This window comes from Cheilinus undulatus, linkage group 14 (genome assembly GCF_018320785.1).
Source record: "Cheilinus undulatus linkage group 14, ASM1832078v1, whole genome shotgun sequence".
In the NCBI taxonomy this organism is placed as follows: Eukaryota; Metazoa; Chordata; class Actinopteri; order Labriformes; family Labridae; genus Cheilinus; species Cheilinus undulatus.
Genome location: NC_054878.1, coordinates 44,815,903 through 44,839,537, shown reverse-complemented (window position 1 = coordinate 44,839,537; position 23,635 = coordinate 44,815,903). Strand labels below are relative to the sequence as shown.

At 38.1% G+C, this 23,635-nt stretch overlaps 2 protein-coding genes across 6 annotated transcripts in view; one reads left to right on the top strand and one right to left on the bottom strand.

Moving 5' to 3' along the window:
• cep43 (centrosomal protein 43) overlaps window positions 1–3,507 on the bottom strand; it is a 36,526-nt gene extending 33,019 nt beyond the window's left edge. For all 5 annotated transcript variants that reach the window (XM_041805826.1, XM_041805828.1, XM_041805829.1 and 2 more), the window contains exon 1: window positions 3,350–3,507. In XM_041805826.1, the coding sequence (XP_041661760.1) occupies window positions 3,350–3,433 (84 nt within the window). In that variant the 5' untranslated portion in view covers window positions 3,434–3,507. The remainder of the gene's footprint in view (window positions 1–3,349) is intronic.
• Window positions 3,508–5,726: 2,219 nt separating this feature from the next.
• Window positions 5,727–22,316, top strand: mboat2b (membrane bound O-acyltransferase domain containing 2b). Its single transcript, XM_041804506.1, has 13 exons — window positions 5,727–5,923; window positions 9,279–9,424; window positions 10,724–10,801; window positions 12,960–13,055; window positions 13,159–13,214; window positions 13,289–13,343; window positions 15,245–15,428; window positions 15,880–16,072; window positions 16,255–16,358; window positions 16,477–16,541; window positions 16,698–16,830; window positions 17,832–17,983; window positions 20,080–22,316. The coding sequence occupies exons 1-13, from the start codon at window positions 5,834–5,836 to the stop codon at window positions 20,255–20,257; spliced, it is 1,530 nt and encodes a 509-aa protein (XP_041660440.1). The 5' UTR covers window positions 5,727–5,833; the 3' UTR covers window positions 20,258–22,316.
• The last annotated feature ends 1,319 nt before the right edge of the window (window positions 22,317–23,635 follow it).

The following is a 23,635-nucleotide window of genomic DNA, read 5'->3' as shown; positions in this document are numbered from 1 at the left end:
TGGGTTATAAAATACTTGATTATATTACACACTGTGGACAAAGGAATCTCAAGATCTCTTGAGATGGTCTTGTAACCTTGAGATTGTTCATATTTTTCCACAATTTTGCTTCTCAAGTCCTCAGACAGTTCTGGGCTCTTCTTTCTCTTCTCCATGCTTGGTGTGACACACACAGGCACACAACACAAAGGTTGAGTCAACTTTCATACATTCTAACTGGCTTCAGGTGTGATTTCTAGATTGCCAGCACCTGTTACTGCCACAGGTGAGTTTAAATGAGCATCACATGCTGGAAATAAAATGATTTACCCACAGTTTTAAAAGGGTGGCAATAAATTTGTCCGTCCCATTTTTTGAGTTTTGTGTAAAGTTATGTCAATTTTGGCTTTTTTCTTCAAATTTTTTCTATTGCTCTAATGCACATAAAGGCAATAAACATGTTGTTTGACAAAAACATTTGTAACTGCAACAATTTCTGGGAGAAATAGTGTATTTTCTGGAAAAATTTCAGGGGTGCCAACATTTTCGTCCATGACTGTATATAACTTTATAAATACCTAAATATAAAGATATACTGTTAATATTCTTGGAATAAACTGTAAAAGGACGTTCTGCCTGATCTAATTGGTTTTGTGATTGTGGTCTAAATTGGACAAATGCTTGCTTATTTAATTATTTCATGTTTTCTGGTATTCTGTTTGTACGTATGACTGATGATTGTTTGTCTGTAACAGCTGTGTTGCTGCCTGTCTTGGCCTGGAAATCCTTGAAAAAGAGATTTTAAATGTAAAGGAGGTTTCCTGGTCTTTTATATGCCTCAGTGCCAGAGGCTGGAAACATTATGTTATAGGGTTGTAAGTCCTTCTGTAAGTGCTGCTGTAGAGCTGTTGGTGTGAACACGATGCCTCAGGAACATTTTATTGGACTTTTTGGAGGCTGGGCAATTAATCCAAATTAGATTAAATCACAGTATGACCTGCTGCAATGTTCAAATCGCAGAAGGTGCAATATTTCTATAACTTAAAATGTGTCAAATATCGGTTTAATAAATCCATTTTTTTGCAGCGGCAGAGATTTTATGCACATTATGCAAACATTCAAGTGTCCATTTTTTATAATGATTTACAAAAATCCTCCTTTTGGGTTTTATTTATGTTTTTCTTAATCAAAATGAGTGACATAAAAATGATAATACCCTTAAACAAAGCAAATAACATCACATTTGCAATATGAGCAAAAACAGTTAACTCATTCTATCTAAAACTGATGAAGGCTAGTGGTACTTAACGAAAGTCATACCCCAGCAGCTGGTAGCCAGCCTCAGCTCCTCCACCCCAGCCACCTCCTTTATAGCTTAAAGCTTGCTGCACCCCCATATTTAGATTCATAATACTATGGTTTAATTGCTTTGGAAATACTTTCATTTTTTTCAATACACATGGTCTTATTTATGGAATTATTTATTGTTTGAATTTGTCGAAAAATACATAAGATTAACCCAAGAATAATCGCATAATAAATCAAAATTGCAATATTTGGGGGAAAAAATTGTAATTAGACTATTTTTGCAAATTGTTCAGCCCTGATTTTTATCAAAATTTGAACAAAAGTCTGACCTGACTCAAGGACGGAAAGGTTAGATTATTGAGCTCAACGCTCAAAGTCATTAAAGGGGACATATTATGCAAAAGTCACTTTTTTTAGGCTTTTCTAACACAAATATGTGCCCCTGGCCTGTCCACAATCCCCTGAAGTACCAGAAAAATCCATTCCCTCTCCCCCTCTCTTTCTCCACCTTTTAGAAAATGTGTGCTGAAACAAGCCATTCTTAGATTTTACATCTAGTGACCTCGCCAGGGGCCTAAGCACCCACCCCCAGGTTTGGTTGGCCCTCCCCCACTTGGAGGAAAGTTCTGCCCTCCTCTACTGATCCTCTCAGCTACCAGCTGAGATGCTGGATAGCTCAGTGGGTTACCCTGCTGACTTCGGTCTGGGAGATTGATGGCTCGAATCTCAGTCTAAACTTTGGAAAAGAAAAGTGTCTGCAATATCACGAGTGCTGCATCCATTTCCTGAGAGGGGTGTGGTCATGGGCGGAGTCAGACAGCTAATTAAGACTTAAAGCCACAGAAACAGCTCGTTTTGAGGAGGGCTGAAACAGAGGGATTTTTAGACATGCAAAAATCCAATACTGGAGTGTTTTGTCAGCAACAAACTTCACAGACATGTTTTGGGGACCTCTGAGAACAATATAAACTTGTCTTAAAGGGGAAAATTTATCCCCTTTAAACCTCATGGTCAGCACTTGCTAATAACATTTTTAGCCCAGGAAACACCCCAGCTCATCTTCTTGACCCACCACTGTCCATTCAACGTCTAGTGATCAAAAATGTTATGCAGGCCTTTTGCAGCACTGCAATTCTGACAACTTAAAGCGCTTAAATTCAGGAGTGGAACGTCACTATTTCAGTTTACTCACTACTACAGCTCAGAAGTGTTTGTATGCTTGAACTTTTCTCAGAAGTTTCAAAAACTAGACCTGTTTCTTCTACTTTAACATATTTTGGGGAAGTGTCGCCCTCATCTGCTTTTATAAAACATCCATCACTGAGTAAATAAATAAAGCTAAATGGTAAGACATAGGGAGTCATGAGTCCCTGTATTAGAAACTGGCCAGCTGATTGGCTGACACAAACACTTGATGGTCAGTGGCTCAAAGGACTCATTTTCACCCTACATTTGATGATGCATTGTTTCATCATTATGGTGATCCTTTGCTTAAACAGCATAGCTGGGCAGTCGAATTTTCGTAGTTGATTGTGACTGTGGAGGGGCAAGAAAGAATGAGCCCCTCCAGAATAAAAATAAGACTCATGTAAGCTTTTACTTAGGACTCTACTTTTAAATCGGTCATTTATAGGGCGGTAACTTTACTTAGACTCAAGTGAATTAAAACTTAAGTTATTATACTTTAACCTACGAACAGTAATTTTTCTGTTCATTTCCCCTGAGGGTAAATTGAGTATTTTTTTTCCTTCTCATCAGCAGAGCTATAAACCACAATATTAGCACAGCTAGCATCCCTAATGCTAACGGCTAGTAGATCTGTAGCGAACACTTAACGACATAACCTTTAATTCTGTTTAAAGAGAAATTCAAAATGATAAAGAAAAGCAGAGTCCTGGTTTAAACAAAGTTTTAAAGAACTAAAGAGAGCCAACATCTCTCTAAACTTCACTGGCTGACCGTCAGGCTAGCATTAGCCTAGCCTAGCCTCCCTGACCAGTAAAGCGGTTAAATTTAACAATAAATAAATAATTATGAATATAGAGCAACAATTATGTCAGACCTTGAGCTTGTTGAGGACTCCGCTGTTCTCCAGGTTCTGGATCAGGAGGTCTCTCAGCTCCGTGTCGTCCTCTGTGGCTGACATGATGAAGATAACTGATGCTAACGAAAGCTAACGGCTGCTGTCAGGACAACAAACCAAAACAAACCACCCGGAAGTCTGCGGCTCTTCTTCTACTATTAAATACAGGCTTACGGGGACATTTGAGGCGGACTGACGCCACCTGCTGGGCCCGCTGTGTCAGAAAAGTCAGTGATATTAATCAAGAATGAAAAAAAAAAAAGTTTTCTGGACATTAAAACGTTTAGGCACACAAATTGTTATAATTATTTATGTGTCTATGGTGGCCCAGAGGGCCAACTACATTAACTAACAAATAATAAGGAGTCATTTGTAAATTGTAATAACTGAAAAAAATAAATTTTTAAATTTTTTGTAGACATAATTTATGCTCAATATTTTTTATTTTTTCTTAAATCTTTTTCTTTTTTCTTTTTTTTTTTTTTTGTTTGTTTGCTTTTATTCAGGGAAGTATATCCGCATATAAGTCATCATTTTAAGTTAAATGGATTTCTTTGCATTCCTCAAAATGTGGATTTTTTCTATTTGTTATTTGTAAAATGTTTTTGCATTTTTTTTTATTCAGCATTTTTACACTTGGTGGAATATTTTTATTGAAGTGTAACTAAATTTTTTATGTGTTATGAAATCTTCATGTCAGATTTTCCACCTAACTAAAAAATTGATGAAAAACAGAGACACTTCCCTGAATAGTTAAGAAAAAAAAGATTTCATTAAAATTGAAAAGCTTAAGCAAAATGCAAAGTGCAAATAAAATAAAATAAAATAAAATTAAGAAATTAATAAATAAAACCTAAAACATGTTTTTAGTTGGTGAAATTTTCTTTGCAGCCAGGTGAATATTTGTGCAATTGACCTACAGGGCCACCATAGAACAACCCCCCTTCTGCTCATGAGACAGTTTTTGGTGTGTTTAATTTTTTTTTCAGCCGTGTCCCTCAAAGGGCTCTGTAGATTTGGATTTTTGTAAATCTTTCTGTCATCATCATAAAAAAAAGAAAAGGAAAAAATCAGAATCCATTCTATTTCGTTGTTCTTATTGAATCATATATTTTTGCATTATATGAACTGGTTTTTTTTTCTTTTGATAAAAAGAAAAAAAAAACAATAAGGGATATTGTTTCTATTTTTTGAAGTGTACACAGGAAACTATTAGTTCTAGAAAACTGTTTTCTTGCTTAAAATTCTGGCTTGAATCCCAGTATACTTAAAATTCAATGTTTCCTTGGATTTGAGAAAAAGTACGATTTTGTCCTCAGGGGACTTTTTATTTTCCAATACATTTTTGGTTTAGTTTTTTGGAGTTATGAAATATTTCTTATATAAAAATTATTGGTTTTTATGTTATATATAACAACAATAACAATAATAATAATAACATTAATAATAATAATAATAATAATAATAATAATAAACATATGTATTTCATAAACGTAATAAAAATCATAATGGTCTTTTTTGTTGCGCTTGTTGAGTCATATATTTCTGCATTATATGAAATTTTTTTTTTTGTCTTTTGATCTTTTATAAAAACAATTTAGGGGGTTATTGTTTCTATTTGTGATTGTTTTTAAGAAACAATCAGTTTTAGAAATCTGTTTTTCTCCCTCAGTATTCTGGCTTGAATCTCAGTATTCTTAAAATTCAATGTTTTCTTAGAATTGAAAAAAAGTACGATTTCAGCGGCATGTTTTCCCCAGGTAATTTTTTTTTTCAATAAAATTTTTTTTTGGAGTTATAAAAATATTTCTTTTGTGAAAATGATTGGTTTTTTATGTTATTTGTTTAGAGTTTTTATTACAACAACAATAACAACAACAACAATAATAATAATAAGATTAATAACAACAATAACAACAATAATATATGACAACAATAATAATAATAATAATAATAATAATAATAGTAATAAACGTATTTATTTCATAATTGGAATAAAAAAATGACTTTATTAATCCAGGGGAAATAAATTTTTTAAACAGTTTTTCATTTTGTGAAATAATTAGTTCCTTTTATTAATTTCGAGCTACTTATTTTAATACATCGTTAGTCGAGCTTTTGTTTTTGCAGTTGACGGCCTCCGTACAATGCGAGAAAAGAGAAAAGGGGAAAGTGAGAGAAACAGAAACAAAGAGGGCAGATGAGGAGGAGCAGGGTTAAAGAGGATGATAAAAGAAGAGGAGAAAGTGAAAAGGGGGGAGCAAGGGGGAGGAAAGGGATGGATGTGAGGGGGATCAGAGGAAGGGGGTGGCAGACAGACTGAAGAGGAGGAGGAGCAGGAAGAAGGGGAGGAAGGAGCATCAGGACACACAGACAGATCGTCGGCGGATCACGGAGCCCCCGCCGCCCCCCGAGCCTCTGCAGCCGGACACAGAAGCAGCCGAGCCGGCCGCAGACCGAGCCATGGCCGCCGAAGACCCCCGCTCCACGGCCTGCACCGGCTCCAGCCTCCTGCAGCCCGTTAGCGAGATCACCGAGCTGCCGCTGGACCAGGTAAGATCCTCCGGGGGGAAAAACACCGAGCTACAGGGCTCTGGGGCCGGCTTCTGGGCTCTCTCACGCCGAATCTGATGCGACATGCTCGGCCTGAGAGAGACGACAGTACTGGGGGAGAAAGGGATGAACCGGGCGGTGCAGACAGACGCCGTCCGTGTTTAACGGAAGAAAAGGCCTCAAAGAGACAAAAAGGAGGAATGTAGACCAGAAACACGACCAGGGATACGATGCAGCAGAAAAATGAAATCGCTGATTTATTAAAGGCTGAAAAATAAGCTAGGGCTGGGCAACAATCCTAATTTTAAAGATGGATCAATGCATTTTCAAACAGGTTAAGACCACACCATTTATATCAGGATGAATTATGTGAGTGCTGGGGGATATGGACCAAAATTCACATCTCTTTATTTTTAAGCTTAATGGTGATACACCATGAAACAACCCAGATTTCAAAAAAGTTGGGGCGCTGTGTAGAAAGTAAGTAAAAACAGAATGCAAGGATTTTCAAATCTGAAAGAGACGTTGTCTGGATAGGAGCATATGTTGCTTTAAAACCTCCCTCTACTTCTGCCTGTCTGTACTTCTGAGAGAATCTGCATCTCTGAAATTCTCTTTTTACATCCAGTCATGCTGTCCTGACCTATGTATGTTGAGGCCATGTAATCATATGTATGTAAATATAATTTTTATATTTATATCAATCTTAATGGTCTGAATGTGATAAAACTGAAGTGGTTCTGGACTGTTAAATTGACAAAAATGGTCAGAAATGCTAAAGAAGCTGCACCAGACATCACCAGCTGGTGTGTCAGGTGTGTCTCTGGGTTTTTTGTTTTTTTTTCAGTGCAGTAACAGGTAGACATCCTGTTCTGTGATTGGCTGAGAGCCAGGGACCTGATCAGGACTCAGATGATCAAGTTAAATTTGGAGATCTTCCTGGATCAGCTGATCCACATTTCTGCTGATGTTCTCCTCATTTAAAAGAAATGAACAAAAATAAAAAGCTCCAATATGTAGGATTTTACCACTGAAATATATATTTATTACCAATGACTACTCCTATATTACATATATTTCTAGTAAGTTTGTAGTATTTGTGTTATTTATATATATATAATTGTAGCAAGAATGAGGTGGACATGACACATGAGGTTTTCAGTGCTACATGAAAATAAAATACTGTGGAAATACGACAAACATGAGGGCAAGACTACTGCTAAATCAGCTAACCAGTTGAAAAAACGATGTAGGTTGCAATGTATTGTATCGTAATACTCACTGTATTGCAAAATGACTAAAATTGCAATAATATTGAATCGTGACCCAAGTATCATGATAATATCGTATCGTGGGACCACTAGTGATTCCCACCCCTAATACATATGTATATATATATATATATATATATATATATATATATGTATGTATACAGTGCTTAACAAATTCATTAGACCGCCACCCATAGTAAGGTTTATGCCACAGCTGCCCTAAATTAACAGCATTGGTAATTACCAAAATCATTTTTTTATGTTTCTGCAATGGTTAATACACCAATATGTAGAAGCTCTTTAACCCAAATGATATTTTTTATGCTAAAATAGAACTATTATTGTTATGCATGAATTTTCAAATTTACTGATTTACACAAAAACTGGAAAAAAACAGTGAAGCACATTATTTATATTTTATGATTAATATGTCAAATTATAGTTATTTACTTGCATTCCTGAACAGAAAAATTAGTTTTAGTGGTTGAATGTTATGCTCGATTAATTTCTGACCTCTCAGAGAAGCCCAGTGAGCCGGCTCAAATTTGGGTATAAAAAGGTGAACTCAGTTTGAAATTCCTCATTCCTTTTCAAAATGGTAAAGTGTGGAGAGCTCACTGAAAATGAAAGAGTCCGCATTTAAGCACTTCATGATGCTGGATGGTCTCTGAGACAAACAGGGAAAGACATAAAGTGTTCTCACAGTGTGGTCAAGTATGCTTTGCAGTCAATTGCCGAGACTGGTACTTAGAAAATGCACCAAGGAAGAGGCAGGAAACCAAAGTTAACTGAAGCAGATGTCAGACAGCTCAAGATTTGAAGAACTAGAGGCAGAAGAAAGAGCACTGCTGATCTTCAGGCAGACATGAATGTTTCTAGATCAGCATCTGAGAAAGTCTCCAGAATGACCATAAGCAGACGACTGAGGGAACAAGGCTTAAAGAGAAGAATAGCTGCTAAGAAGCCATTATTGAGGCCTGCAAACATCCAGAAACCCCTCAGATTTGCCAGGGAGCACAAACATTGGACTGTTGATGACTGGAAAAAGGTACTCTGGACGGACCAGTCCAAGTTTGAACTCTTGGGTCAGCATCGTTGTGTTTATGTCCGCAGAAAAGCTGGAGAAGGTTTTGATGCCGGATGCATTGCACCCACAGTGAAACACGGTGAAGATCCCATTATGGTATGGGGTTTTATTTGTGGATACGGCGTGGGCAAATTTGTGAAAATGGACGGTATCATGAACAAGAACATCTACCACAACGTCTTAGTGCATCATGGAATCCCTTCTGGACTGAATCTGATTGGTCATGGGTTCATATACCAACAAGACAATGAGCCCAAGCATACTTCGAAGCTGTGCAGAGACTATTTGACCAAGAAAAAGGAATCTGGAGTACTGGAACTGATGGACTGGCCAAGTCAAAGTCCGGACTTGAATCCTATTGAACAAATTTGGGATTTAGTAGATTCAAAGATTGACTCGCACTAAATTTTCATCTAAAGACTTCTTTTTTGCATCAGAATTCCTGACTTTAGTCTTAACATTCTTATTTTAAAGACAGAATTCTGCCTTTTTCTTAGAATTCTTCTTTCAATCTCAGGATTCAGACTTTGATCTTAGATTTCTTATATTCTGGCTTTATTTAAAATCAAAATAGGAAAATAGTGGATCTAAAAAAAAAGTTAAGTGACCCTAATCCTCTTCTGTCCAAGTCCAACAGATCTACACTTCATTATTTGTTTTAACGCTAATAAAGAGCCAACATGAATCCACCATTAGCTTAATATTGAGCAAAGTTTAGTAAAGTCATAGTGGCAGTGAAGCAGCTTTGTTTAACAGGTGAAACCCTCGAATAGAACCAGGGAGAAAGAGAGAAACTATCAGATAAAAACAGGCAGAGCAGCTGATACAGTTTGTGGTTGGATCAGGATCCGTCAGCTCTAATGATTTCTGTTCAGTTTTCTTCATAAACTCTTCTCTGAGATTTTCAGATCTCCTTCACAGAAACCTTTAGAAACCAACATCATAATGGAATCACTGAAAGCTAACCTCCAGCTTCATCTTTTTGTGTCTTCTGCAGGTAAATTTTGTGGTTTGTCAGCTCTGCGCTCTGCTGTCAGCCTTCTGGTTTCGACTCTTTCTCCATCCTAGTAAAACCAGTCCGTTCATCAGACACGTGGTGGCTACCGTACTGGGACTCTACTTCGCTCTCTTCTGCTTTGGCTGGTGAGGAGGACTGTAACCTCAAACTCCTTTACTTAGCAAAACCATGAAATTAACCTTTGAATGTGTTGAGGGGCCAACCCTGATCATACATGTGAAATTTGAACAAAATCAGACGTTTTACACGAGAGTTACACCAACTTCCTGTGAAATTGGCGAGATAGTGAACTGTCACCAACAGTGAGGCGTCCTGTAATAAAAATATCAGTGTTGTGGAAAAATATTGAGTAGTTCAGTTCAAATTCTGGGCTTCCTAGTTTCAGCACTGTAAGAGGACTAGACAAATGATCTCTTTTTGTAACTTCCTGTTACCAGTAGAGGGCGCTTTGATGAGATGTTTGTATGTGGGCGTGTTCAGTGTGAAACTGCCAGAAACTGAGTAAGAACACTGAATTAGACAAAAGTTACAACAGGTTAATGTCATTTAGCACATCATAAAATGTCTTATTTTGAAATTGAAATGAAGCTAGTGGAGTATCCTGTTGAGATTTTATCATGGGTCCAAGAGGCTTTTTGTAGGTTTGAAGATGATTCATATCCAGAGCCAAAATCATAAGCCTAAGTTAAATGGTGTGAGGGGACTGAATGTTTAAAGTCGTTTTTGAGGGGGAAAAAAAAAATCAAAATTCAGAGGACATTTTCAATTACCAGAAGGGGTGCTGTGACAAAGTGATGAAACTGATGCATGGATGTATTCGGGATCAATCTGTGATCATTCCTGTAAAGTTTGGTATTGACATCAGCACTGCAGAGTTGTGGGTAATTATTGTTCCTGGAAGACTGCAAAAAAGCTGAAAAAACTTTTCTAACTTTGGCAATTGGTCACAGCCCCAACCTATTGCAAAAACTCAAGCTTTTTTTGACTTGTAATGCCCAACTTGTCTAGAATGAGCAAAACAAAATTGAAGTCCATCCGATGAAATCCCTCGTCGGAGTTCGCAAACACATGAAATTTGCAAAACAGATAAAATCGCCAAAATTGACCAAAAGTTGTTTGTAGTGCGTTTTCTGTACGTTTTAGAGGATCATCCAAGAGATTGTTTTTTGTCCAGTCATTATACATAGGTGTAGCTTCTACCCAGTCTCCTAAGTGATCTTTTGGGCCTCTATGCAATGGACTGGTACAAAACCAGTAGAAGACATACCTTTTTACCAGGGAACATTTTTCTGGAAGGTTTAAGTGAGTTTGTCAGCATGTTGAGGCCCCGAAAACACAATTTATTTGAATAATAATTCCATTAGTTTCAATAGGGTTAGGGCTTCCAAGGTTCGGGCTTTAATTATGATTACTTTGTTTTCCAGGTATGCCCTTCACTTCTTGGTTCAGAGTGGACTCACCTATGGTATCATGATCCTGACTGGAGTCCAACACATGCACAAGTAAGCCTCAGAAAGAGCACATTTTCACTGTTTGTTATCCATCGATAAAAATCAGATTACAGTGTGCGAGGGTCTGATGGTGTAGGTGGTGTTTGGGGGATCAGGTTTAAACCAGGCTGAGAGAACAAGAAGAAGGGACTTATAAGAAATGGTTTATTCATACAGCAAAAAGCATTTTAAACAAGGTTGGATCTTTTCAGATGCCTTGCATTCATGCTTTATTAACTTACCAAACCTATTTCCCTCCTTCCCGATTCTTTTTTAAGACATTTTTCACATTTAGATGTTTTAGATCATCAAACTAATTTCAATATTAGACAAAGATAACTTAAGTAAATATAAAAGTAATTTTTTTAATGAATATTTTATTTATCAAGGGGAAAAAGCCATCAAACCTACCTGCCCCTGTATGAAAAAGTCATTGCCCCCTCTTGTTACATCATCATTTAACTGTGATTAACCACATTGTTTTGGAAAGCTGAGTTCAGTTTCACTATCCACACCCAGGCCTGATTACTGTCGGACCTCTAGAATCCAGAAATCCCTTAAGAACCTGTCAGACAAAGTGAAGTAGGCTAAAAGATCTCCAACTCATCATGGTGCCATCTAAAGAAATTCAAGAACAGAGGAGACACAAAGTCACTGACACCTATCAGTCTGGAAAGGGTTACAAAAAAGCATTTCTAAGACTTTGGGGCTCCAGCCAACCACAGTGAGAGTCATTACCCACAAATGGAGAAAACTTGGAACAGTGGTGAACCGTGCCAAAAGTGGCCGGTCTACCAAAATGACTCCAAGAGTGCATCGACGACTCATCCAGGAGGTCCCAGAACAATCCAGAACAACATCTAAAGACCTGCAGGCCTCACTGACTCAGTTAAGTTCCAAGGCCAAAGGAAGAGGTTTTAGAGCAACATATGCTCCCATCCAGACAACGTCTCTTTCCAGCAAAACAATGCTAAACCACACATCATCTACTGTATCACAACAGCTTGGCTTCACAGTAAAACAGTCCAGGTCCTGAACTGGCCTGCCTGCAGCCCAGAACCGCCAAAACCACTGCTGACCAAAAAGAACACAAAGGGTCGTCTCATGTTTGACTAAAAAAATCTCAAGACTTCTGGGAAAATATTCATAATTTCATCAAAAGAATATCAGGCCAACATTCAAACATGGTGCTGGACCAGGACCTGGACCGCTTGCTGTAATTGATGGAACCATGAATTCTGCTCGCTACCAGAAAATCCTGAAGGAGAATGTTGGCTCATGACCTCAAGCACACTTGGGTTTCGAGCAGGACAATGATCCCGAACACACCAGCAAGCCCACCTGTGAATGGCTTAACAAAATAAAATGAAGATTTTGGAGTGGCCGACTCAAAGTCTGCATTTAAATCTGACTGAGATGTGGTGTGACCTTAGACAGGCCATTCATGCTCAAAAACCCTCCAGTATAGCTGAATGAAAACAATTCTGCAAGGAAGAGTGAGCCAAAATTCCTCCACAGGGATATGAAAGACTCACTGATAACTAAAAGGGTGTCACAACCAGTTATAAGTTTAGGAGGCAATAACTTTTTCACATAGGGCCAGGTAGGTCTGGATGGCTTTATTCCCTTTATAAATGAAATCATCATTTAAAAACTGCAGTTCCATTTACTCATGTTATCTTTGAAACATTTAAGTGTGACAAATATGCAAAAAAGGAGGGTGAAAATACTTTTTCACAGCACTGTAGAGGATTACAACACTACTAAATATAAGTATGTCCAGGTTTTCAGCTGAAAAGGGTGGTCTGGGGGTTTAGTCACTCCTGAAATAGTTTTAAATTTGACTGAACAATACAATAAAATAAAGAGAGAGATAAGCTGTAGGGACTGTGTTTTCTATGTGCCAGGATTTATGCAAACATTTTTTGTTCTACTGTGACTTTAGATGTCTTAACATGGGGCTTTATGGGGATTTACTCACAAGAGAAGACAGCCCCTAGTGGAAGCTAGAGGAACTGCAGTGTTTTCACCGCCATACTGGAGTTATTTTTATAACACAGGAGGTTTCTACTTGTCTGAAACCCTCAGGCTATCACTGCCCTGCTGTCGTTCTGTGTCTGTAATGAAACCTTTAGCCTGTAGGGGGCACTAACTGCTGTTTTATCTGCAGGTACTGCCTCCTGGTGGCTCTCAGCTATCTGAGTCTGTGTCAGATCACTCGGGTGTACGTCTTTGACTACGGCATGTACTCTGCTGACTTCACGGGGTGAGACGCCTGCCACACAGCTGAATACTGCAGATATTTTTATCATTTTACATAGATGATAGATTTATTTTATCCATGATGTTTATGTATTCTCCCTCTGCAGCCCCATGATGGTGATAACACAGAAGATCACAAGCATCGCCTTTGAAATCCATGATGGTAAAGATGTTCAGTAAAAGACATATTTCCTTGGTAGCAGCAGTTTGTTCTCAGTTTGTATTTCTCCTCTGCAGGAATGGCAAGAAAAGAGGATCAGCTGACTCCAGGGCAGAAGATTTTAGCAATAAGGTTTGTTTTCGTGCCTTATAAACTTCATTGTTATAAATCAACAAATATATTACCCAGCGGTTTATTCTGCAATTTATCCACCATATTTAAACATAAGCACGTTCAATGTTTGTTAAATAAACATCATGAATTGGAAGACTAAAACTGTGGTTAAACCAAAAATAACCTCCTGAGCTTTTGTTTGGAATGCATTTTTAGTTTCTCCTGCTTATTAAGAATAATTAGGGCCTGATAAGTTTAAAATCAGCTTTGTCTTTGGATGGAAATTAGGTTGTTTTTTTGTTTTTTTTTAACCAAAAATGATGCTTCCAAATCTCCTGAAGGTCCTGTTCCTGGAGAAATATAGTACTGGACAAGCTTTAGAGCATATTTTTGCTGTGTGTGGGCCAGTTAGTCAGCCTTTGGGGTTCTTCAGTCAGTAAGAAATGGTGTCAGTCATTCAGAGATGGATGGATGCTAATTGTGATGATGAACAAGAGGATGAACAAAATTTCTACTAAAAGCTATATCATTTCTTGGAAAGTTCTCTTTCTAAAACTGACCCAAAAAAATGCTTAAAATGAAAAGAAATATATGAAATTTCTTTGAAAGATCTTAAACATATTTGACACTATCGCAAAAAAGTACCCCAATATTTCCTCAAATATTATCATAAAACAAAACATTACAATTACAATGACCCAAAAAATCCAGATAAATTCCTGAACATTTTAAACCAAATTCTCCAAAATTCTAAGGCAAATTCCCCCTGTAATTTCTTATAAAATCCTTAAGAATGTACAAAAGCATTCCAACACATTCCATGAAAATAATGGGAAATTCCCCCAAAATGTCCCCCAAAAAATCCCTGAAATTTCCGTAATAATTCTCTAATTTCTCAAGGGACCCCTATCCAAACTCCCATCCCAAATTCCCCCAAATTTACAAATAATTCTTCCTTAAAACTCTACTAAAAATGTAGACACAAATTTCTCAAATTTCCACAAAATTCCCCTGAACATCCAAGCAGATTTCTCAATTCCCATGAAAATGCACCAAAAAATACAAGGCGTATTTCCCCCCCGAAGATCCATTGACACTCCAAAATACAGAAACATATCCCCAAAATTTGCATGAAAATACTTGAAAATTTCCAAGCAAATTTCCCAAAATATCCAAAATTTCAAAGCACAATTCCCCCATAATTCCTTATCACATCTCCAAGAAGTTACGAATCAATTCCACCAATTTCAATGAAAATGGTGTGAAATTCCCCCAAAATGTAAAAAAAAAAAAAAAATTCAGACATTTCCATGAAAATTCTTGAAATACCAAGGACCCTGCCCAAGTTCCTAATCAACGTTACAAAAATTAACAAATACAGTTCCCAAATTTGCATGAAAATACCCACAAACTTCAGATCAAATTCCCCCAAATTATAAATACCTTTCTCAAATTTCCTGTAAATTTCCCTTCCAATTCTCCCAACATCCAAACAGATTTCCCAAATCCCTGTGAAAATGCACCTACAAAACTCAAAACATATTTCCACCAGACAATACATACAAACTTATCCCCAGAATTTCCATGAAAATACTTTTCATACTTTCAAGCAAATTCCCACGTTCCTTACAGATGTGAGACCTTTTATAAGGGAAATAACAGGCTTTCCAACAGTATAAGATTCATTGCCAAGAAGCATTGTTACAACAAAGAAATAACTACCCAACACAAATTTCCCTACTTTTTGTGCCAGGATTTTATCCAAAAAAAAAAAGATACTGCACTGTCATTTTTCCCAGTATCGTTCAGCCCTAGTTTGAGCTTCTTTTCTGCTGCTAAATCTGATCCTTAAACTTTTTTACACTTCTCAGAATTACTGACTCACTAAAGAATCTTCCTACTTGTGTTGATGTTTTCAGGAGGATGCCTAGTCTGCTGGAGTACTTCAGCTACAACTGTAACTTCATGGGGATCCTGGCCGGACCCACCTGCTCCTACAACGACTACATCGCCTTCATCGAGGGAGAGCCTCGCCGCCACAGAGAGCAGGAGGCTGACAGGAAGTCCTACGGCAAGCTGAGACAGAGCGAGCCCTCGCCAAACGTATGACAAATGGCCAAAAATATACCCTTACTTTCCATCAACATGCTTCACATCCTATGGGTCCCACAGTTTTTTATAAATTTCCTAGAAACAATCTAGTATTGTGTTTTCACCTTGTCATGATGAATGAGTGTAGATTAATGAAATCACAAATGATTTGTTTTTCAACCTTAGCATCAGGCTGCAACATAAGAAAAGTAGATAAAGTGAAGAGGGCCTAAATACTTTCTGAATGCACCGTATCTAAGTTTTCTTTGTGATCGTTCATGATCTGAACTTCCATTGTGGTCATAGTAGTAACCAAATTCAGGTCACAATTTCACCGCCAATCCCTGGAAAGACTTTGCCTTTGCAAATTTCTCAGGAACTAAAGGCTGAGAATAATTCTGCTGTGGTTTTCATGAATAACAGAAACAGAAAGTCATAAAAGTAGATGTTTGTGCTTCTGCAGACTGAGGTAGTCCGAAAGGTGGCCACCTCCTTCTTCTGCCTGCTGGTCTTTCTGTCCGTGTGTAAAGTTTTCCCCGTTGAACGAAACATCGACGACGATTTCATCGCCAACACGCCGTTCTATGCTCAGGTGGTCTACCTGTACCTGTCCATGCTGACCACCAGACCAAAGTACTACTTTGTCTGGACGCTCGGTCAGTGTCTGACACTCTCTTTACTTTTTGTGTTTTTTTATGTTAATGTGTGAGCACTGAGTGTAGCACTGTCTTAAAGTTTGTTAAAATAAAACAAAATATTCTGCAGATCACATGTAGAGTAACCAAACATCACCTGAAGCCATTATTCATCAGTCTAATATATTTCTTTTTAACCTCAGCGGATGCGATCAACAACGCCGCTGGTTTCGGCTTTAATGGCTACGACGCGGACGGCTCCCCCCGCTGGGACCTCATCTCCAACCTGAGGATCATCAACATCGAGGTGAGGACAGCAGGACAGAGAAAACTGTCCTTGGATGTGCTAATCTCTGCTAAAGCCATACGCTATGATAAATCCATTTTACACATATTTTTGTAAACAGTTCGTGTTTTTGTTTCAGTTAGCCACCAGCTTCAAAGTTTTCCTCGATAACTGGAACATTCAGACGGCTCACTGGCTGAAAAGGTGATCACCACATTTATTAAATCTATTTCTAATGTTTTTCACTGTAGTCGAAATCTAGTGTTCTCAACCAGCAGGAGAAGAGAACGTAACCTGATTTAGGATGGGGTAACAGCATTAATGTGTGTTTCTACTTGTGCATTTGTGTTATTGTGGCAGGGTGTGTTACGAGCGCTGTCCCTACCACCCAACAGCAGCCACCTTCATCCTGTCGGCCATGTGGCATGGAGCGTATCCAGGCTACTACCTCACCTTCCTCACCGGCATCGTCATCACGCTGGCTGCCAGAGCGGTGAGCTGTCCTTGCTCTTAGCTAAGGAGTTACTACTACTACTAATAATGAAAATAATAATAGTTTATTAATAGATTTGTGTAGCGCCTGTCATGAAACCAATGATGCTTTATAAAAGACAGAAGACGAGATTTGACACTAACTTATGGAGTCATTATTGTTGCAAAACTCAAGAGCACATTTTAGTGTGTTGAGAGCATGACGTAACAATCTTATGCTCAGATTTTTCTTCAAATGTTCCATTAATACCTGATATTTTGCTCCTCTCGCTTGTTTATGAAACTAACACCCTCTGATTTTTCTCTGCCCATATACGGAACTTCCTCTCCTTGCTTGAAATGTTTTTCTGCTCATGGATTTCGTGGAGAACCAACCACATGCTAACCTTGCAAAGCAGATGGATATGCCTGTTTCCTTGTTTTTCACTGGCGAATCCATCTTGAAAAGCTCCCATTTGAACCGTTTGGGCCTGGTTAGAAAGTGACAGGACCAATCAGTGACGAGGGGCAGTGCTTTCAGGCGTGACGTAAACAAGCAGCAGTGAGAGGCGGAAGAGCTTAGCGTGGATGCTGCTAAAATGCCAGTTTTATCAGAACTTGACTGTTTCTTTATTAAAAGAACCAAGAACAGCAGTGAGTTGTTTTCTTTTCAAAAACGACAAAAGTCAAGTACTTACATGTCTATAGTCGCCATGTTTTGTGTTATTCCTCGGTCGCTTGATAGCGGCTACGTCACATGTTGGTTGCTCTGATTGGCCTGTAGAGATGTGACAGACAGAATGTTCATCCAATCACCCTCTGAGCTTTTTTCAAAGCTTCTGCCTTTTTCTAAACGTTTCCTATTGAAGCTTTCCCATATTATCACTAACCATTACTGTGTATTAGTAAATTCTGTACGAGGCAGATGCACTAACTCTATGTTAGCTGTGATCTGATGAACCTTTATTTCAGATTTTTCTGTACCTTCCTGTAGCTTCTTTAATAGATACTTTGTCGTCACAGGTTCGACACAACGTTCGTCCATACTTCCTGCAGTCATCCACCCATAAATTGGTTTATGATGTCATCACGTGGGCCGCCACCCAGATCGCCATCTGCTACACGGTGGTGCCTTTCGTCCTGCTGTCTGTGGGTCCATCGCTCAAGTTTTACAGGTCAGCGAACGGAACGAGTTTGTCTTTGTACTAGATTGGTGTCAGTGTTTTACTGGAGTTTAGATTGTTTTTGTTTTCATGTGCTAACCAATAGGAAACAGGTAGAGGATGGACCAATCATGTTTGCTCTGCCTGTTGTTGCCGTGCTGTTCTTCAGGAGACATTTGCTTTTATCTCATCAAGAAGATCTCATTCCTTAAATGTTTTAACCTTTAATTGGTTTTATTAATCAATCATGGTCAGTATAATTTTGCTTTTTGACAAATATAAAAAATACTCTTTGATGTCAAATAAAAAAAACAATTTTCTACACATTAAGGTCAATTAAATACAAAAATGTCATGTAAAATAAGTCACTACATAAATATTCACCCCCTCCAAGTCAGTATTTAGTAGTCACCTTTTGCTGCAATCACAGCTCTGAGTCTGTGTGGATAGGTCTCGATCAGACTCAAACTTCTGGACACTGAAATTTTACTCCATTCTTCTTTACAAAACTGCTCAAGCTCTGCACAGGGATCATGTATGAACAGCCCTTTCAAGTCCAGACACAAATTCTCAGTTGGATTGAAGTCTGGGCTTTGACGCAGCTGCTCCAGAACATTCACCTTGTTGTCTTTAAACCATTTTGCTGCATTCATTTTCAAGAAGCATCCCCACAGCATGATGCTGCCACCACCGTGCTTCACCGCTGCAGGGTCTCTCCCACCTCAGCCGCTGAAGCTTGGAACTCCTTCAGAGTAGTCATAGGTATCTTGGTGGCCTCTCTTACTAGTCTCCTTCTTGCACGCTCACTCAGTTTGTGAGGACGGCCTGATCTTGGCAGGTTTACATAAGTGCCATATTCCCTCCATTTCTTCATGATGGATTTAACTGAACTCTAGGGGATGTTCAGTACCTTGAAATTTTTTTGTATCCATGCCATGACTTAGACTTTTCAGTAACCTTTTCTCTGAGTTTCTTGGTGTGTTCTTTTGTCTTCATGGTGTAATGGTAGCCAGGAATACTTATTAACTAGTGACTGGAGCTTCCAGACACAGTTGTCTTTATACTACAACTAAATGATCCCCATTTCACTAATTGTGTTACTTCTAGAACCAATTGGCTGTAAACTAGTTACGGAATCACTTTTTATACATTACATTTACTTTTGGTTTAACTTACATTTTTTCGTGGAAATCTGTTATCACTTTGACATTGAAGAGTTATGTTTTTTTAAAAAAGCCAAATTTTATTGACCATGATTGATTTATAAATTCAGTAAAAGGATGAAAGGGGTGAATACTTTTTATAGGCATTGTACACACAAGTTTTAAATGTCTGAGACCCAAAAATAATAACCAAACCTTAACAGAAATTATTTAACATCTGTAAAAAGATGGCTAAAAGTGAATCCAGCTTAAATCGCTGAGTAATTTAAGTACTTTTTAAAGCCAAAATGAAGTCTGTTGGAAGAACTGAATATACGTTGAAATGCAGTCTCATGTTTTGCAGCAATAATGACACCATACAGGGGAGTAGCACGGGGTGGGGGTGTTACTGATTACCCAGGCCCACAGTAGGGAGGGGCCCTTGAGGAGCCTACAATTAAAAGTGTGTTTTTATCTATTTTTTCTGAGTAATTACTGACATTATTTATCAAAAGAAACAAAATGAATTGGTCAGCAGACTGAAATTTGTATCAAATACAGTAAAATAAATACTGGGGGGCCTCAACTCCTCCCCTAAAAATGTCCAAATGGTATGGTCCAGTGCTGTGAAATAATGCAAGTAAACTCAACTTAACCATGTTAAAAATATTGCTCATAAATGGAGAAATTACGCTTCAAAAATACATTAAAAAGCATATATATTTGTAAAAAAAAAATTATGCAACATTTGTTGCTTGGCTTGCCAGTTAAGGGGGGCCCTTTGTTTATATTCTTTCTGGGGGCCCAAAATTCCTAGCTACGCCCCTGACTCCATACATTGTAATATATTAAAATGTGTGTGATCATAAAGTACCAAAGGAGTAAAACTATTGTTGACCAGAAATCTTTGAGGAGTATCAGAAACCTTCGATTGTGTCTAATCCTCCCCTTTTCTCCTCCCTGCAGGTCCTGGTACTTCAGCCTCCATATTGGCTGCATCCTGCTCGCCGTGGCGTTACCCGTCAAACCGAGACATCTCCGCCTCAAAGAGCAGCAGAAGAACCTTCTCCAGGTGCCAGACGAAGTCCAGGGCCACTCAGAGGCAACAGACAGCAACTACAGCCGCAAGGAGAAAACCACATGAGATCGGCAGCGTTTCTATTTCTGTGAACTTGTATAAAAAGATGAGGAGGTGGAATAAAACTGTTCAAATCTTCCTCTGGTCTGGGCACAGGCTCCCTGATGGGCGTGGAGGACACAAACGGTCCTGATTTCTAAGGCCTGTCATGAAACGTTTCACAACCAAACTGTTTACGAAGATGTACAACTGCCAGGACCCCGTTTGGACTCAGCACAGCCAACAGGCGGGAACTTTTTATGACAAGGTGGCAGACTGAGAGGAATGCGTGTTGATGGAGGTTATATAAATACATTTTTCTGTCACTTCCTGTGGAGAAACTGTGGAAAGAACTATTCAGACTGCCTGAACTGCCATGGCCATCTTTGTAGAAATGAACTGATCCAGTTTCATGTTCTGCTGAATGAATCATTGAAGGGAAGACAAGAAAGTAGGGTTGTCAAAGTACCTGATACTTTGCTATGCTTTGATACCACGTCTTTTACATTTTACAACCTGTCTTTTCAATACAGACAGTATTAAAAAGTACCAAATCCCTGACATCCATTTACACTGCCTCTAAAAAGTGTTCACTACCTTCAATTTTTCACCCTTTCATTGGTTTTATGAATCATTGCTATGAATCACCTTCTGGTTGCTGACCAATCAGCAACCAGAAGGTCAGCTTTAAATGGCTAGTGGTTCATCCAAAATGAAAGTCCATTATTGCTAAATCCACCTAACCTTGGACTCTTTTTGCTGTGGTATGAAAAAATACAAGCATTGCTTGATTTTTACTATCAAAGTTTAAAATCAGATATGATGACAACCCTACTAGACAGGAGGCAAAGGGAACAGAGCATATAATAAGAGCCTGATATCAGGTTGAGAAACTGGTTAACCTCCTGAGACCTGAGCTTTTGTTTGGAATTCATTTTCAGAGTCTCCCACTGATTTGGGATTAGGAGGATCTGAAAAGTTTAATAGCTCAGCTTTATCTTTAAATGGAAATAAATTATCACCAAAAAATTGATTTTTACAAATCTTCCGACAGTCCTGTTTCTGCAGGGAATAAACAACTGGATTGAAGTTCTGAATTCCTTGGAAATTTTCCTTTCCAAAACCTCAAAAATTCCTGAACATTTCAAAGAGATTACCACAAATTTCTGTGGAAAATCTTAGATATTCTTAAAGTTTCCTCGAAAAAGTACCGCAAAATTTTGGTAAATATTCCCAAATATTAAAAAATTATCAAAAATTCCATGTGGACTTGTGAAAAATTTGGAGCAAATTTCCCACAATTTTATAAAAATGAAAAAAAAATCAAGTTCCAAAGAAAATAAAAATAAATTGCCAAAATTTTTATGAAGATATTCCAAATTTATACGCAAATTACCCCAGAAATTAAAAATATTAAAAATAAATTCCCTCCAGATACAAACAAATTTCCAAAATTTTCATGAAAAAAAAAAAAACAAATCCAAAGTTTTCACAAAATTCTTGAAAATTACCAATCAAACTGTCCGAAAACCCCAAACAAATTCCCTGAAATTTTCTAGAAAAGTCCTAACAATTATAAAAGAAATTCTCCCAACATTTTAAGAATAGTACCTAAACTTCAGTGAACATTCTGGACAATTATTTCTGAAGTTTTAAATATCAGAAATTCTTAGATGTTATAGGAAAACCATAGGACGTACATGCAGGGTCTTAGGAGGTTAAATGACTAAATGAATGAACAAAGAAGCAGATTGCTCACCTCCACATTCCTCGAACAGTCTGACCTCCCAGACTGTCTTGTTGTGTTATAATGGATTAAACCACATCTTCACAGTATTTTTTAAAAAGTGCCAATGACTAGTCCACTCAGACGCCTTATTTCTTTTAGTTTCTACATGAAAAAGGAGGAAGCTTCTTCGTAGAGTCAGTATGAACTCTTGTTACTGAGGAGAACATCGTGTTTACATTTGTACATGTCACTTTTTGTCCACGTTATTTATGTCATTGATGTGACTCCTTAAAGATTGAGGTTTGATGAAAGATGTGAAGAGATCTGGTTCAAAGAAGAGGAAAATGATTTGCAAACTTGAAGAAATAAACTCTGAAAATGAGACTGAAGTGTGGTGTGAACTGTATCCTGCTTGCATTAGGACCCATATTAGCTCACTTGCTTTGACCAGTGGTTGGTTAGGAGGCTGAAGTGTCCTTGATCTTAGTCAATAGTTAAATTAGGGTGCAGCCTTAGGTGCTCGAGAATGGTATGGATGTGCTTTTGTGAGTCACCCTTAGGCAGGACAAAGTTATGTGCAGAAATAGTATAACTACATCTATTCCCTCATTTACATTCAAAATACATGTCCTAATCGTTGAAGCAACTTTATACAAATACCCATGATGACTATCTTAAGGCCCTTTGGAGCACAACAGCCTGCCTGCTCTCTTTAGTTTGTTGGTCTTTGTTTATCTTATGTGAAATAATCTTATTTCAACTTCTCATTCATTAGTTTGGAAACTTGACTTGTATTTGGGGTTATATATAGTTGGTGAAGGTTGGATAGACTCTTTATAAAGTCTTGGGCTAGGATTCATCTTTGGACGTGCCTGTCAGCAGAGGAAAAACAGGAAGATAACATCTTTCTGCTACATACTATCTGAACTTTACACCCTAATAAACCAATACTGGACCTGGATTAGAGCAACTCCAGGATGGTGTGGACCTGTTAATCAGTTATTTACTACATTTTTATTGTTACTGAGTAACTGGGCTGTAATCTTTACAAGCGTGTGCAGAATTCACTGTATATAGCCATGATTACAGATAAAATATCTTTCACATATAAACACACATCAGTAAAGACAAGGCCATAGGTTGTTTAATTAGGCAAAGAACTGGCAGGCAACTGCCACGGGCCTCAATATCCAGGGGGACTGAAAAAGAATGATCTACATATATCTATACACACTGTATATGGCTAAAGTTATCTTCACTGATGAAGATGAGCATTGTGAATGTGAATGTCAATAAGAGCAAAGAGCGAATAATACAGCATCAGACTGGTTCTGATGATCCAGAAAAGTCCCTGGGGAGGACCCCTGGTCCCAAGACCAAAGTCCAAGCCCCCCAAAGGCCCCTTTTGGTTGTCATAGCAACCAAAAGATGTTAAAATATTACTATAAACTGAGATGTGATGCTCTTCTAAGAGCTGATGAAGTACTGCTGGCTTTGTGAGTAGGCTATTTATTTCATATTTGGATATGTCATCTAGTTCTCTGGCTTTGGTACCTGATAGAAAGATGCTTTATTATGTGGCCTCCAATAAAGCCAGCACCTATCATTTGATGGACAAAATCAAAATGGCAGCATCAGTCTTCTCAGCTGCCAGAACCGTTCTTTTTTTCACTGTA